Below are 14,802 nucleotides of genomic sequence, written 5' to 3' on the forward strand. Positions count from 1 at the left end.
TAAAAAATTGTCATGGTATAAGTAATAGAAATGCCATGTGACCTACAATAAAACTACCATGGTGTAGTTAATAAAATTGCCATGGTGTAAAAAAAATTGGCCATGGTCCAACAAATAAATTTACCATAGGATTAAAAAGTAAATTTGCCATGATCTAGATATAAATTTGCCATGTTCCAAATGTAAAATTTGCCATGGTAAAAAAATTGACATGTTCCAAAATATAAATTGTCCATGGTAGATAATATACCATGAATTGTTTGGTAAATATGTTTTGTGGTCCAAAATTGAAATTGCCATGGTCCCATAAAGTAAATTCGCCATGGTTCGGGATGGTAAATTTGTCATGGTCCATAAAGTAAACATAAATTTGCCATGGTTCAAAAAATCATGGCAAAAATACCTTTGTAAATCATGGCAAATGTGGATAAAAAATATTTAAGAATTTGCAAATGGACACATGGGAAATTTTAAGAAAAAATGTTCTCTAAAAACACATGGAAACTTTTTTTGGATAACTTGTAGTGAGCACATGGGAGAGATAAGGATTGTATTCTTTTGAAAAGATGGTAAGGTTTGGAATTGTCCATCGACACATGGCAAGTTTTGATGATCAAACCAGTAATATGCACAAACTTGTGTAGATCAACTCATCAAACCCAATCATTATTACCACTAATAATTCTAGTCCAGGCAGGCACATCACAGCGGACCACAAGCTTTTCATCCGTCTGCTTAGTCAAACTGTACAAAAGTCACACACGCACACACACACATAGAGAATCGTCCTCTCAACGACAGCAGTTAAACTCGCTAAAGCCCGAGGAGATCTGTGCAGCCTTTGCACATGGTTAACCGTCAGCTGCAGCCTGCCTAGCTACTCCACCTTCATCGACTCTGCAACACAAAAAATGCAGCAGCAGGAAAAAAAATCAGACGACACAACACTCTACCGGAGCGTACGAAGAAACGCAATGGAGAGAAGCACGAAACCTACCGGAGTTCTCCAAGCTGCTGGCGCCGACGACGTCCGACGGGAAAGCAGACGGACCAACATTGCCAAGTTCCTCGTCCCAGACGATGCTCCTCTGTCAATCATCAAAGCCAATCATTATTAATCTCTCATCTAGACATCTAAGTAGGATGCTTTGTTCGAGGGTGTTGGATGCGGACAGACATGGGGAAACGCAGACAGCTGCTGAGCCGTCCTCGCCATATGAACACTTGCTGGGTGGTTTGGGATGATGATCCCGTTCCCGTATAGTTCTGGACGCGAGAGGCCCGGCTGCGACGCCCTGTACATATTGTTGTTGGGATGAACGTTGCCCAATCGCTGGCCGTATCCCGGAAACGTGGAGCGGGCGTCCTGCGGGCAAAGGATCTGCACGGCGGAGACGAACCGAAGGCGAAATGGTCAGCCTGCCTCTGCGAGGAATGTTTTTAACAGTATATAAACATATGCGGGATCTTTGTTGTTCAGAGTCTCCATTGATCTTACGTCTTGGAGATCGAGATCGCAGTTCAGCTCGGGGCTGACCGCCGAGAGCTTCATCGAGAGGAACTGCAGAAACCAAAATGGGCAACACAGAAACTTCAGCCATTGTTGGCCTAGACCCTAGAGTGAGTGATTTTTGAGGAATCTGTTTCAGTGTACTTACCTCGACCTGCCGCTGCAGGGACTGCACATAGTTTATGATCTCGTCGAGCATCATGGCCTTGCCTGTGATCTTCTTTGTCATAGACAACCACATCGGTTAGAGTAAGTAAACCCATAACCATATTACGATGAGCAAATCTCTGAAGACTTTACGAGCGAAAAGTAAATTTCCACTTGCTGATGATGTTGATAGTACCTTATTGCAGCCTGGGACGAGGTCCTGTAGATGCTTCATCCTCTCGTTGATCTTCTCCCTCCGAAACTGCATTTCAGACGGACAAGCTATTAGAAGCAAGAAAATCACAAACTGCAGCAGCAGCACTGTCAATTATGCTGCTGCAGAGACTGGTCACTCACCCTTTCTGCAAGGCTGTGGTTGTTGGTCGCCTGGCCGCGCTTCGCCCGGATATGCACGTAGTCCTCTCTGTTGCTAGCAGCATCGCCTTCCTTCTCGCCAGCGCGCTCCATGCTGACTTCTCTCTGAGACATGGCACCGGTTTCCTCCTGCTGTGTGGTATGTAAACGATGAGATGCAGCCCAAAATGATGAAACTACTAAGAACAGGGAAAGAAAGAATCTGTAACTCCATTACTTGCGAATGCATAGTCGAACTGCCCTCGCCCGAGCCCTTCCTTTTACCGCCCTTCAAACCCTTCTCCATGCTCATGTTTCTACTTAGCTCAGTACCACCTGGAGAGAGTTGGCAACATGGAAATGCCAGTGGTAAGAAGAACCTTCACAGATGAATGAACAAAAACCTTATTGTGCTTCAACAGGAGAAGCGAGGAGAAGAAAAATACCAGCAGTAGGATTGTAGAACTGAACTCCATCTTGCATCCCTGCATTGTGCATAGGAAAAAGGACGTGCTCGTCGAAATCCATGGCATGGTCCAGCAACGCGAGCGGGTTGGCTCCGGCCGCGAAGCTCTGCCCGCCGTTGCTTCCAGCAGCAGAGCAGGGAGGGGAATACATCTGCAAGAAAACAATGATCACTCACATGATCTCGACCATGTTGCCAACAACATCCCACGAATACATTTATTTATGGAAGGAACAAAGCCATCAACTTCATCAACCTTGTGCAGTTGTGCCTGGTACCTGATCTCAGTGTGATGCTGCATCCATTCTAAGGAGAGGACGCCTAGCCTTCTAAATTGCCAGGTTTGGCAAGTGAGAAGGGGCTTGCTTTACTTAAAGGGTGGAAAATGCGGAGGAGCAGATCGGCGTGGAGCTGGCAGTCAATATCTTGCAAGGCTCAACAAGGAACAACTAACCCTTGCAGCCTTACATAAAGATTGTCCTCCAAAGTGAAAAAGTTAAGTGAGCCTAATGCAACGGACAGACGCAAGGGCAAAGACGGAAACCGCACCACAGTACAGGGAATAGAATTGTCGGTACCGCTAACAACCGTGTACCAGCTGGATCACATCCGCGGATCAGAATATATAAAGAGTTCTGAATTCAGCAGATCAGCTAGAGATTTTACAGTTGGTGGTACTGCGGAAATCAAGACCAGCCCGAGGATCAGATGCCACTGTCATCCACGTACTGTATGGGCCAGCCCGGAATAAGGTTAATGACTAATCAATGGATGAGCCAGATCTATCCATGCTTAAACCCTACCGGAAATTGAACCTCTGCCCCACCTTCACCAGGATTTCTGAGAACCCTATACAAGTTTTCAGTTTATGGCCCTTCTTTCTTTTGCAGGAAGTTTAGTTTATGGACCTGTGCAGCTCTTTTGATAGTACTACCTTTTTAACACAAATGAAATCATGTTACTCCGCCCCCGTCCACAAACATGAGTCACATTATTATATGTGCACTCATTGTTTTAAAACTTCGATCACCAGTATGCGCAAGAGTATTAGATTAGGCATATTCAAGAATAATATCATCGTATTTGCCTCGCGAAATAATTCTAAGTTATATCTTTTTTACTATATTGTAGGCATATTGCAAGTGAAAAGCTAGCAAACATTGTGCAGTGGAACCTGGGAGAAGTCAAACGCCATACATTCAAGAATTACCTCACCACTTGGTGGCAATACCAAGATGCCCAGACTGATTCAAGTCCTCTTTTCTTCCATCACAATCTATCCTGGTCTATACACAAATCATGTGTTCGACATGAGAACTCCGCAAGTGCGTTCGATGGGGTGGATGCAAACTATGCGTCTATGCGAGTGTATATGTAACACTGAAAAAACCACTAGCTATCACAGAATCAGATCCACACAACAGGAAAGAGAGCAACATCTCCTGCGTGTTCTGGAAAACAAATGCAAACCATGGAAGAAATTTAGGGTCCGTGATCGAGGGCAAAAAAGCCAGAAACTTAGCCGGTTGTTACTAGTGAAAAAGGGGAGGGTACCTCATCACCTTACAGTGAGTACTGAGTACTGCCCCTCCCACCGTCAAAATTTGATGCCGGAACAATGAATGATACGGAGAGATGCTGAATTTACACAAGCTACAGGAGCCTTGAGACTCAGCTGTGAGCTGTCACCGGTGCAGAACAACCTTAACAATGGCAATCCAAATTGAGAAGCCAAAAATCAGACAAGGTGCCATGAAAAGGGCCTCGGAGGCGTTAAAAGTTCCACCCTTTCATTGAGCGTGTAGATCAAGGGGGATATCATGAGTCAAAAACGCCAGGATGAAGCCCCGAAATCGTCCGGGGAGAAAGCTGATGCCACTTATTACTAGGCTAATAATGCTCTTGTACTGTAATTTCTCGAGAGAGGTAAACAAATGCCCATGTTACTGCTGAGACAGGCAGAGGACACTCATGGGAGGAGGAAGAAGATGCAAGCAGCTCACTGTCCCCGAAGAAAATATTCGACCGAATGCACTCATGCACTACTGAAAAAACACAGTTGGTACTCATGGAAGGAGGAAAAATATGTAAGCAGCTCACTCTCCTCCCAAGAAAATATCCTACTACCAAAATGTACTGCCGGTATGCACAAGCTGAAATGCAAAACTACTTGCCAGCAGAGAGGGTGTCACAGTAGCATAGCATATGTAGAGCATCAATGGAGGTGAGGAAATGTTGTTGTTACCAGCAAGGAGGCGAGAGCTGCTGCTGCTGCTTCCCCTGCTCCTCCTCTTCTTTCGATCACTAGCGCTGCCTGCAGTCCACTATCACAGTCTCACCAGCCTATGGCATAATGAACAGTGTTCACCATGCAGTAGTAGTGGCGGCGTGCGGACATGTGGCCGGCTGGCTAGGAGGGAGGTTAGAATAAAAGGAGAGAAGGGCGCCACCACGAACTGTTTCTTCCACCGGCTTCACAGCGCCCTTGTTTTATGACCCCCCGCTGCAGTACAAGCAATAGTAGAAGTACTTCCCGTTTCTGTACAGGACCAGTTGCATACTCGCATCAGCATTTGGTTAGCCCGCCCATTTTGGACCCTGCCCCAGCAAGCACTATACCTGTTATGCTGTAGAATGCAACAATGGTGGCAAGATGGGAGCACCGGCAAAGCTGAAAGGGGGCGGTGTCCATGTACGTAGATGTAGCTAGCGGTTCAGTTCACTTGAAGTCATCTTGGAATCAATCAATATTGGTGTTGGTGTGCATTTGCGGCCACCTTTCTACTTCTACTGCTGCTGTTGTTTGAGTTGTTGGGCGGCAGCAGCCAGCAGATATGTGGGGAGGGAGCTGGGCTGGACGTGGAATAATACAGTCAAAAAGTTGAAGGCCTGCGGGTGCAGGGCAGGGCAGGGCAGAGCATCCTGGCAGGGGCGTGTATTGGCAGCGAATTGGATTCTTGTTCTCACTCTCTGGAATCCTGTAGAGGCCCGCTGTCGCTTGTGCAGCACACATCCGGCTTTCATGCTACTCTTGTTCCCAAGATAACTGAAGATGGATATGGAAAACTAGTCGGGCACAGGCGATGTATTGGGGCAACCTGAATGTGTAGCCAAACACAAACGAAGAACATGACAACACTCGAGGTTTCATGTCAGGTTCAGCAACGCGTTCGTAAGAACGGAAGGGTAAGATTTAGTACTGGCATAAATTTAACTTCTACACGGAAGGAAGTGAGACTGACAAATTTCTTTTGCTTGTAATGAGTGATAAAATTCTGATTCCCACACAAATACTATGCGTATGAAAGACATTTTTCTGGACAAAAGGAAGCTGATACAACCGCACTGAGCCAATACCCGGACTCTGCATGACATGGATACACATAGCCAACACGCCAGAAGAACCAGAAAACTTTGTTTGACAGAAAAAGTAACAGCAAAAAGCATAATATAAGAGCGTTTTTTGCACTACTACTAGTGTCAAAAACACTAATATTATGGGACCGAGGGACTAGCACCGAGATCTCCTGGCAGTAAAACACCGCAATGCTTTGCCCCAGCTGGTTTTGTAAACTATTTCTTCCCATGCCCTCCCTCCCCCCACATTCTTTTCAGTGCACCAAACCACAAGCAAAGAGCAGAAAGATGAGGCCTTTCTCGGGCACCGGGGCTGATCCGTACGGCTGCCATTTGAGTACTGCGACCAGCAACGGTGGCTCACAGCCCCGGTGCCCAAAGGGCAGGAGTAGTAAATCTCATGACAGATATTACATGGTTTAAAAATGTTACCATCAAGATGAACCAGGCCAATCGTCAACAGGACATGTGTGGGCAAAGCCGGGAAGATGCACGCCTGCACCAGAAAGGTCATCCTTTTCTCCCCCTGTGGTCAATGAAAAGCTCGCTTAGAAAACGAGAGCAATCTTTGGTCCCTGCAATGCAGGAGGAGCAGCACAGCAGCTCCGTGCTTCACTCGACCCATCATAGGCCACAGGAAAAGAACATGGATTACTGAGACTGAGATGCTTTACAGGTCTAAGCAAATGATGAGGGGCACACAGCATCAGAGTTTCATGGTTTCATATGACCTGCACAAAATAACCATCCACCTTTCGACTACGAGTGGAGCTCAGAAAATACCTCCAAAATTCAGACAAATGGACACTCTGCAGAGTAAGCTTATGGATACCAAGAATAGATCTGCACTCTGCAGCTTCAAAGTGGAGGTTTTCACCCTGTAATACCATCAATCAAGAGGAAAAAACCCTCTTGCTGATCATATCATCACCGAGAGGCCTCTATGCATATTCTCCTCCATATGTCGTCCTCAAGAAATTAAACTACTCTAATATATGCCTTGCATCTGTTGCATACCTGATTAGCTGGCTCATTTGGAAGCATTTTGCCAGAAGCAATTCAAGGAAATGGTATGATAGCTAACTCTAGTCCAAACTATTAAGCTCCTACATTCTCCAAACTATTAAGCTCCAACATTCTAAAATACTGCAGGTGATAGAATCATGCAGAAAGGCATCACCAAACATTACATGAACCATAACAAAGACGATTGAAGACCAGTAAGATAAAAAAACAGGTCGTATATTTTATATGAAAAAAACTATGGTAACTATAGTTTACTGTGAAAAAGGCAGCTAGAAAACTGATACAATTACAATCAACTGGTTGATCATATTAACAAATAATATGTTGACTGAGTAGCAACTTCTCAGTTGTCGTGAACAACCTCTGAAGGCCATGATATTAGGTACACTTAGTGATTTTAAATGAAAACCAAAGCTAAAAGACAACCTGCAGTACATTTAGTGATCAGTGTTGTAGTTTTCATCTGTTTATTTTGAGCTAAAGGCCTATATATCATCCTCCAGAAATTAAATTGCTCGACTATATGTGTGTTGCATCTGTAGTATAGCTGATTAGTGCATTTGGAAGCATTTTACCAGAAGCAATTCACAGAAATTGTATCATAGCGAACTTCACTCATATATTAAGCTCTAACTTTCTAAAATCACTCAGTGATAGAATCATGCAGAAGGGCATCATGGAACCAAATATTACAGGTACTTTCATAAATACAATTGAAGACCACTTCATTAGATGAAAAAACAGGTCATATATTCTATAAAAAGAAATACAAAGTTATGGTAACTATAGTTCACTGGAAAACAAGGCAGCTCGATATAAGTAATACAACTACAATCAACTGGTTGATCACACTATATGTGCAATGACTAGCAATTTCTTGGTTGCAGGGAACAATCTTTGAAAGGCATGATGTTAGGTACACTTAGTGATATTAAATGGAAAAACAGAGCTAAATGCCAACAGTGTTAAATCTTCCATCTGTTCATTGTGAGCTAAAAGTACACTAGATAGCCCGAAAGGAAACCTACATTTGCACTGACCTAAGAATAGCCCTCTACTGAGATGTACCTGACAGCATTGCATAATACATGAACAGTAGTGCTATTGATTTATAGAATACAAAATAAAACGAGGATAACTTGACATCAATATATATTTAAGGTTGTAACTCAAAATGCCACCAGTAAGTCAGCGTACACAACTTCCAAGTGTTTAAAACCAACGTGATATGAGTAAATATTCCGTTCTTGCTAAGAAAACAGTCCATTCTTGCTACTAAGAAAGCCACCAGGTGAGCTTCATGTATTTCACAACTTCCTAAATGCCATTTATGCTCATAATTATGGTAACAATAGACACTTACCATAATAATAAACATAACCTGAGTCCTATTTCAAGATTTGTTGATGAAAATAATTAGTTCTGGTTCTGGGATAAAACGTACTAATAAAATTACTTACTCCCTCCGATCCATATCAATTGTTGCTGATTTAGTACAAGTTTGTCCTAAATGAGCGACAATTAATATGGATCGGAGGCAGTATTAAACTGTCAGATGAGAGCTGATACCGAAACATGTATAGAGAGCAAAGTTAAGCTCTCGGTACCATAAGTCCAAACTGGTACCATAAGTCCAAACTATTTATTACATAATCGATCATGGCGTTGGCTAGATCAGAGCAGAAGTACTTTGGTGTCATAGCAAGGAATAACAGGAAAACGACAAGACGGATCTAAGATACAGACAAAAAAGTTCACAAGGATAAGAGCACTGGCGTGCAACTTATAAACATGTACAAGGCAGCCTATGCATTGCATACTTGAGATACTAGTGAAAACTTAAATCAAGGAAACCCTTGGCGATGACCCTCGAAATTGCAGTTGGGCGAGATGTTCCTCCGCTGATTTCCAAAACTACGCCCAAGGATATTGTGATTTATAAAGGGCAGACGGTCCGAATCACCACCAATTACTGGGAAGTTAAGTGGGTTACGTGTACCGATCCCCCAACCATAGCCCGAAAACCTTGGGCTGGGTGGTCTCTTGTGATGCCTCCTACTGTTGTCCACCTTCCAAGCTGCCACAAACCTTTGCTTCCAATTTCCGCTCCATCCAGAACCCTTGCTAGAAGGACTCATCTCCAATTCTAACCTCATCTTCCAAAGATTATCATCTGCTGCAAGATCCTGCAATTCCTTGCATGCGCACTGAACCCTTGCAAGACCAACCCCAGGAACAAACTCCAATACTTTAGCCTTCAGATCACCTGGCAATGCCATCAAGCACGGCGGCAAGCGCAACCCGTTGAGTTGGCACAAAGATATCATCAGCGGAAGACACAGCTCATCCTTCAGCACCCTCCAAAGCTCAAGAATCTCCTTCTCCTCTGTTGCACCCACTTCATTGCTATCCAGATATAGCAGCGGCGCCAGCTTTGGTAACTCCAAGCACAATCTGCGCACTTCTGAGTGTGCCCCGGGCACACACCCATATATCATCACAAAATTCGGCATCAATGAGCAGTTCAAAACCACTGTCTTCCCCTCTTCACCCTCGGGTAGCATGGCGACAAGCTCCGGTAAGGTGTATTTTACGGTCAGTGTTGCCGCTGCACCCGAGGCCCAGTCCTTCAGCAATCCGAGGCGAGACCCCATCGGATTCTCCGCAAGGAAGCCAGCATCGACCAGAGCTGCCTGAAGGGACACAGCTAGGCGATGGATAACAGTACCATTTGCGCCCCCAGCATTCTCCGCCTCCATCTGCCGCTTGAGAATCCCAATCACAAGGCTCGACAAGCTCTTGGGCGCCTGGACGGCCTCCGCCATCACCACATCGGGCGGATCAGATGCCACGGGCAAACTAGGTTCCACGTGGAGGGTTCGCGGCCTCGACGAACAGATAGGCTCTATGTGTAGATTTTGCGGCAGCGATGAAGAGGCGGGCTGTATGTGTAGATTTTGAGGCAGTGACGAGGATCCACCGGCCACCCCAGGAGATTTGGAACCGGAAGCAATTTGCCCGATCGAGGCTGTAACCGGGCTAGGGTTCCAGGGAAGGATTTCAGGAGGCGGTGGCTGCGATAATAACTCTGCGGAGAGCGTGAAATAGAGGAGGTCACCGGATGCGAGGCCGAGGGCGGCGAGGGTGGCCGAGGGGTCCGGTGAACGGAGCTCCTGCGAGCGGTTGAGGGAGAGGCGGATGGACTCGGCGGGGACGGGCTGCGCCGCGGAGAGCTTGGCGGCGAGGAAGGACTTCACATCGGAGAGCACGGCCGTGTCCGGCAGCTGCACGCGGTGCGTCTCAGCGACGCCGCCGACGCCGCCGCGCGCGTCCATGGATCGACACCGAAGCTTCATGGTCGTCTGTTGGGGAATTTTGCAGTTGTGGATCAGCACGACAAGAGGGTACTCGATTTTTTTTGGGGGGGGGGTATGTCTCGCTTTAAGCGAGCACAGGAGCAATCCTCGCGTTAAGGGGAGCCCAGATGGGCCGGCCCAGCCGCGCGGGAGGGCGCGGCCTTTTTTTTTCCTTTTTCTGTTCTTGTTTTTTGCTTTATTTTTTTACTTTTATTTATATACTTTAAAATAGTCTAAATATATAAACAAAACACTCTTCAAAAGCACATTTGAAAAAAAGATAAAATGTATTTCAAAAATGTTGAATAAGTATTTAAAAATGTTAAATAAGTATTTGAAAAATGTTGAGCAAGTATTTGAAAATTTTGAATAAGTATTAAAAATGTTGAAAAAGTACTAAAAATTGTTGAATAGTATTCGAAAAATGTTGAACAAGTATTTCAATATGTTGAATAAGTATTAAAAATGTTGAACGAGTATTTAAAAATGTTGAACAAATATTTGAAAAATGTTGAATAAGCGTCCGGACAATGTTGGACGTGTATACAAAAATGTTTGATCACTTACCTAAAAATTGTTTTTGACACATACGAAAATGTAGAGTGAAAATGAAAATAGACATAAGAAAAAACAAAAGAAAAACAAAAAATGGAGAAGAAAAAAGAAAACCAAACAAAAAATGGAGAAGAAACAAAAGGCAAAAAAAAACAAAGACGAAGAAACAAAATGCAAGAAAGAATGAAAAAATGGAGAAGAAAAGAAAGAAAGAAAGAAAAGGAAAAATAGAAGAAAAAAATGGCTCGAGGGGACCCGCCTGGGGAGCACACGGGCACCTTGTGTGCCCTGGGGGGGCACCTACTCATGTGGGGCCCCTTACACCACCTTGACCTGATTCCACTTCCATAATTCCCTATAAATATCGAAACCCCCCGCCATATTTTCAGAATAATTTTATCGTCGTCGCAAGCATGTGTTCCGCGAAGATCCCATCTTGAAGCCTGTTCGAGAGCCCTGCCGGAGGGGGAAGCCATTGTTGGAGCCATCTTCATCAACCTTGTTACCTCCATGATGATGTGTGAGTAGTTCCATTAGGACCTATGAGTCCATAGTAGTAGCTAGATGGTTCTCTCTCGTTTTGGATCTTGAATGCCATGTTCCCGTGAGCCTTCTCACATGAACGGGATCAATTCGATGTAATCTGTGGTGTGTTTGTTGGGACATGATGAATTGTCACTTGATGTTCATTGAATCAATTGATGTTTTAAGATTTATTTGTTCATTGAATCAGATTGTTCATTGAATCACTTGATGTTCATTGAATCAGATTGTTCATTGAATCACTTGATGTTCATTGAATCAGATTGTTCATTGAATCAATTGATGTTTTAAGATTTATTTGTTGTACAATTAAATAGATTTGCATGCTCTCCGATCTATTTGTCTTCTTTGGCCAAGTTCGATGGGTTTTTATTCAGTGGGAGTGGTGCTTTGTAGTGGGTTTAATCTTGCACTGCTCTAACCCAAGGAAAATAAGGGCCAAGACACATATTGTACTATTGCTACTAAGGATAAAATGATGGGGTTTCATCATATTGATTGACTTCTTCCTGTCTATATTATGTCATCTTGCTCATTGCGATACTCCATTTCTTGCAAACTTAATACCTTAATATGCATGTTGGATAGCGGTTTTGGGGTGGAGTATTAGTAGTAAATGCAGTTGGATTAACAATCTACTTATCATGGACATAATGCCTATATGAGATTATGTCATGAATGATTATAGTCATGAGTATTGCAGTTCGGTCAATTGTCCAATTGTAATTTGTTTACCATGCCATTTACTGTTTTTGAGAGAGATGCCACTAACCTATGCCCCTGGGTTTATTCTCCATTACTTGATTCTTCTACAACAATTCCACTTTTTTGTCGTTCTACTTTGCTACTACCTATCTCTACCAGTTACGAATCTTGTAACTAGCAAGACAAGAGGCTTGACAACCCCCTTGAAGTGTTGGGTGCAAGTTTGTATTTGTTTGTGCGTAGGTTCTGCTTACGTTGTTAGTTTGGAAGACTCCTACTGGATTGATAACTTTGGTTCTCTGACTGAGGAAAATACTCTGCTGCTGTTCTGCTTCACCCTTCCTCTTTGAGGAATCTCAACAACTCCTACGGGAGTCAGCAAAAAGATTTCTGGCTCGTTGCCAGGGAGTCTTCTACTACCAAATCAGGTGCCTTCACACAAACTCCTTATTTACTTGTTTTCTTTCTTGCCTAGTTGCTCTTGCTTCTTGCTTTGCTTCCCAATTTTTTTTCAAAATACCTTTTGTTGCTATTCTTGCTCTTGCTGAAATCATGTCTACTCCTAAAAACACTAAGTTGTGTGATTTTTCTAGCGCTAGTAATAATGATTTTATTAGTACTCCTACTGCTCATCCTGCCACTAGTGCAGAGTCTTGTGAAATTAAAGCTGCTTTATTGAATCTTGTCATGAAAGAACAATTTTGTAGAAATTATAATGAAGATGTTGTTGTCCATCTTAATACTTTTGTTGAATTATGTGGTATGCATAAAACAAAGATGTGAAAAATAATTTTATAAAATTGAAATTATTTCCTTTTCCCTTAAGAGATAGAGCTAAGGAGTGGTTGGTGTCTTTACCTAAAAATAATATTGATTCTTGAATTAGATGTTAAGATGCTTTCATTGGCAAATATTTTCCTCCTGTAAAAATTATATCTTTGAGGAATCAAATTATGAATTTCAAACAACTTGATCAAATGCGTGTTGTCCAAATCTTGTGAAAGAATGAAACTTATGCTAAAAAATGCCCTACTCGATTAAGTCTTTGGATGGTAGTGCAAAATTTCTATGCGGGACTAAACTTTGTTTCTAGGAACCTTCTAGATTCCGCTGTAGGTTGTAGATTCATGGGGATAACTCTTGGAGAGGAAACTAAGTTTCTTGACAACATGACCTCAAACTACTCCCAATGGCACACCGAGCGATCTCCAACTAGTAAGAAGGCAAATTCTGTCGAGGAAATTTCCTCTCTCAATGTAAAAGTTGATATGATTACGTCTATGATCGCTACTAAAAACACTACCATTGATTCAAATGATGTGTTGTCTACTTTGATTGAGCAAAATAAAGATAGTGTTGATGCGAATTCTATTTATAGAAGTAATTTCGACAACAATGCTTATAGAGGAAAGTTTGGTAATAATCCTACACTGTATCTTGGTAATTTCTCAAATGCAAATAATAATTCTTATGATAAGAGATTGCGAGAAATTGAAAAGTCTACTAAAAAAGTTATGCATGCTCAATTTAAACAAAATGAATCCTTTGCTAAGGAGGTTGGAGAACATTCTTCTATTCTTAAGGCAATAAATTTCCTCAACGTAGTGATAGAGGAATAACCAACTATTTGGGATAACCTACAAAGTAGCATTTATCTTATTTGGGAAGTAAATTCATAAACATTTTTCTTATCACTTGTATTCCCAAATCTTAAGAACAGACCAAATGGATTTGGCATACCATTCCATATCTTATACGGATTTCTATTTTCACGCCCTTCGTTCCTTCATTGTGCTCAGTTTAACATTTTTTTACTACATGGTCAACATTTTTCTATACATATTTAACCATTTTTAAATGCTTGATTTATAGATATAAAATGAAAGGATTAACATTTTTTGAATATATGGTCAACATTTTTTCTATACATATTTAACTTTTCCAAAAGCTTGATTAACATTTTTAAGCACGTGTTCAATTTTTTTCAAATGCTTGATTAATATACATGATCAAATTTTTTACCCTTTTTAATACATGGTCAACATTTTTTATACACACATTTAACATCTCTCAAATGCTTCATTAACATTTTTTAAATACTTGTTCAAGTTTGTTTCAAATGCCTGATTAACATTTTTATGGACATGATCAACATTTTTTCAAATATTTTTTCTACATTTTTCAAATACTTATTCAACAATTTTCAAATACTTGATCAATATTTTAAATGTTTTTTGAAGAGTGTTTTTTGTAATATATAGACAAAAGTACAAAAAAGCAAAAATGAAAACAGAAACGTAAAAAAACCCAGGAAGAAGACGTTGTGGCCTCCCGCGCGCGTGGACCAGCCCAGATCGCTCGCCCTTCGGCGAGTCAGAAGCCAGACTCGCTGAAGGCAAGATATAAGGGCACCCCTATGAGCTCCTATTTTGCGTGGGCCACTCCTATTTGGCGCGTAGGTCGCCAAGTAGCAAGCTGGTGTGTACCCCCTAAAGCATCAACTCCTTCTCGGGCCTGCCCATTTCAGGATTCCTTTTCCAGCGGTGTTGGAAAGGTTCTAGAACCTTCCCAAAACTGTTTTTTTCTTTCGGTTTTTTATTTGTTTTTTCTTTTTTTTTATTTTTTTTATTTTTGTTTATGTTATTTTATTTTTCTTTCTTTTCTTTTATTTTCTCCCTTCTTTTTTCTCATTTGCCGCCACCTTCCAAATTTGGAACATGTTTTCCCAAATAATAAACAATTTTTAAAATCCTGAACATTTTTCAACTCGTGGACATTTATTT

The 14,802-nt window shown here is 42.2% G+C and overlaps 2 protein-coding genes across 10 annotated transcripts; both read right to left on the reverse strand.

Annotated features, from left to right (window-relative positions):
* Positions 1 to 604: 604 nt before the first annotated feature.
* On the reverse strand, positions 605 to 8,172 carry LOC123098173 (transcription factor bHLH76). Of its 9 annotated transcripts, XM_044520082.1 has the most exons (11): positions 5,097 to 6,025; positions 4,723 to 5,016; positions 2,458 to 2,629; positions 2,250 to 2,347; positions 2,015 to 2,164; positions 1,854 to 1,919; positions 1,659 to 1,730; positions 1,499 to 1,561; positions 1,178 to 1,381; positions 998 to 1,088; positions 605 to 897 (listed from the first exon to the last, which is right to left on the reverse strand). In XM_044520082.1, the coding sequence occupies exons 3-11, from the start codon at positions 2,627 to 2,629 to the stop codon at positions 878 to 880; spliced, it is 936 nt and encodes a 311-aa protein (XP_044376017.1). In that variant the 5' UTR covers positions 4,723 to 5,016; positions 5,097 to 6,025; the 3' UTR covers positions 605 to 877. The 9 variants fall into 9 exon arrangements, with proteins under 9 accessions (XP_044376017.1, XP_044376015.1, XP_044376016.1 ...); XM_044520080.1 differs by lacking the exons at positions 4,723 to 5,016; positions 5,097 to 6,025 and adding an exon at positions 6,267 to 8,172; XM_044520081.1 differs by having other exon boundaries at positions 4,723 to 6,025.
* Positions 8,173 to 8,403: 231 nt separating this feature from the next.
* Positions 8,404 to 10,278, reverse strand: LOC123098172 (F-box protein SKIP22). Its single transcript, XM_044520074.1, has one exon. It carries the CDS (start codon positions 10,214 to 10,216, stop codon positions 8,705 to 8,707), a length of 1,512 nt encoding a protein of 503 aa, XP_044376009.1. The 5' UTR covers positions 10,217 to 10,278; the 3' UTR covers positions 8,404 to 8,704.
* Between the last annotated feature and the right edge of the window lie 4,524 nt (positions 10,279 to 14,802).

This window comes from Triticum aestivum, chromosome 4D, assembly GCF_018294505.1.
Source record: "Triticum aestivum cultivar Chinese Spring chromosome 4D, IWGSC CS RefSeq v2.1, whole genome shotgun sequence".
Lineage (NCBI taxonomy): Eukaryota > Viridiplantae > Streptophyta > Magnoliopsida > Poales > Poaceae > Triticum > Triticum aestivum.

Bases quoted from the DNA above. Each gene is read 5' to 3' on its own strand.
- LOC123098173 (XM_044520075.1), bottom strand. From the start codon at position 2,778: ATGCAGCATCACACTGAGATCAGGTACCAGGCACAACTGCACAAG. The intron at 2,165-2,249 runs GTAATGGAGTTA...CATACCACACAG, and splicing joins GTTCGACTATGCATTCGCAA to CAGGAGGAAACCGGTGCCAT. The intron at 1,920-2,014 runs GTGAGTGACCAG...TCTGAAATGCAG, and splicing joins ACCACAGCCTTGCAGAAAGG to TTTCGGAGGGAGAAGATCAA.
- LOC123098172 (XM_044520074.1), bottom strand. From the start codon at position 10,216: ATGAAGCTTCGGTGTCGATCCATGGACGCGCGCGGCGGCGTCGGCGGC.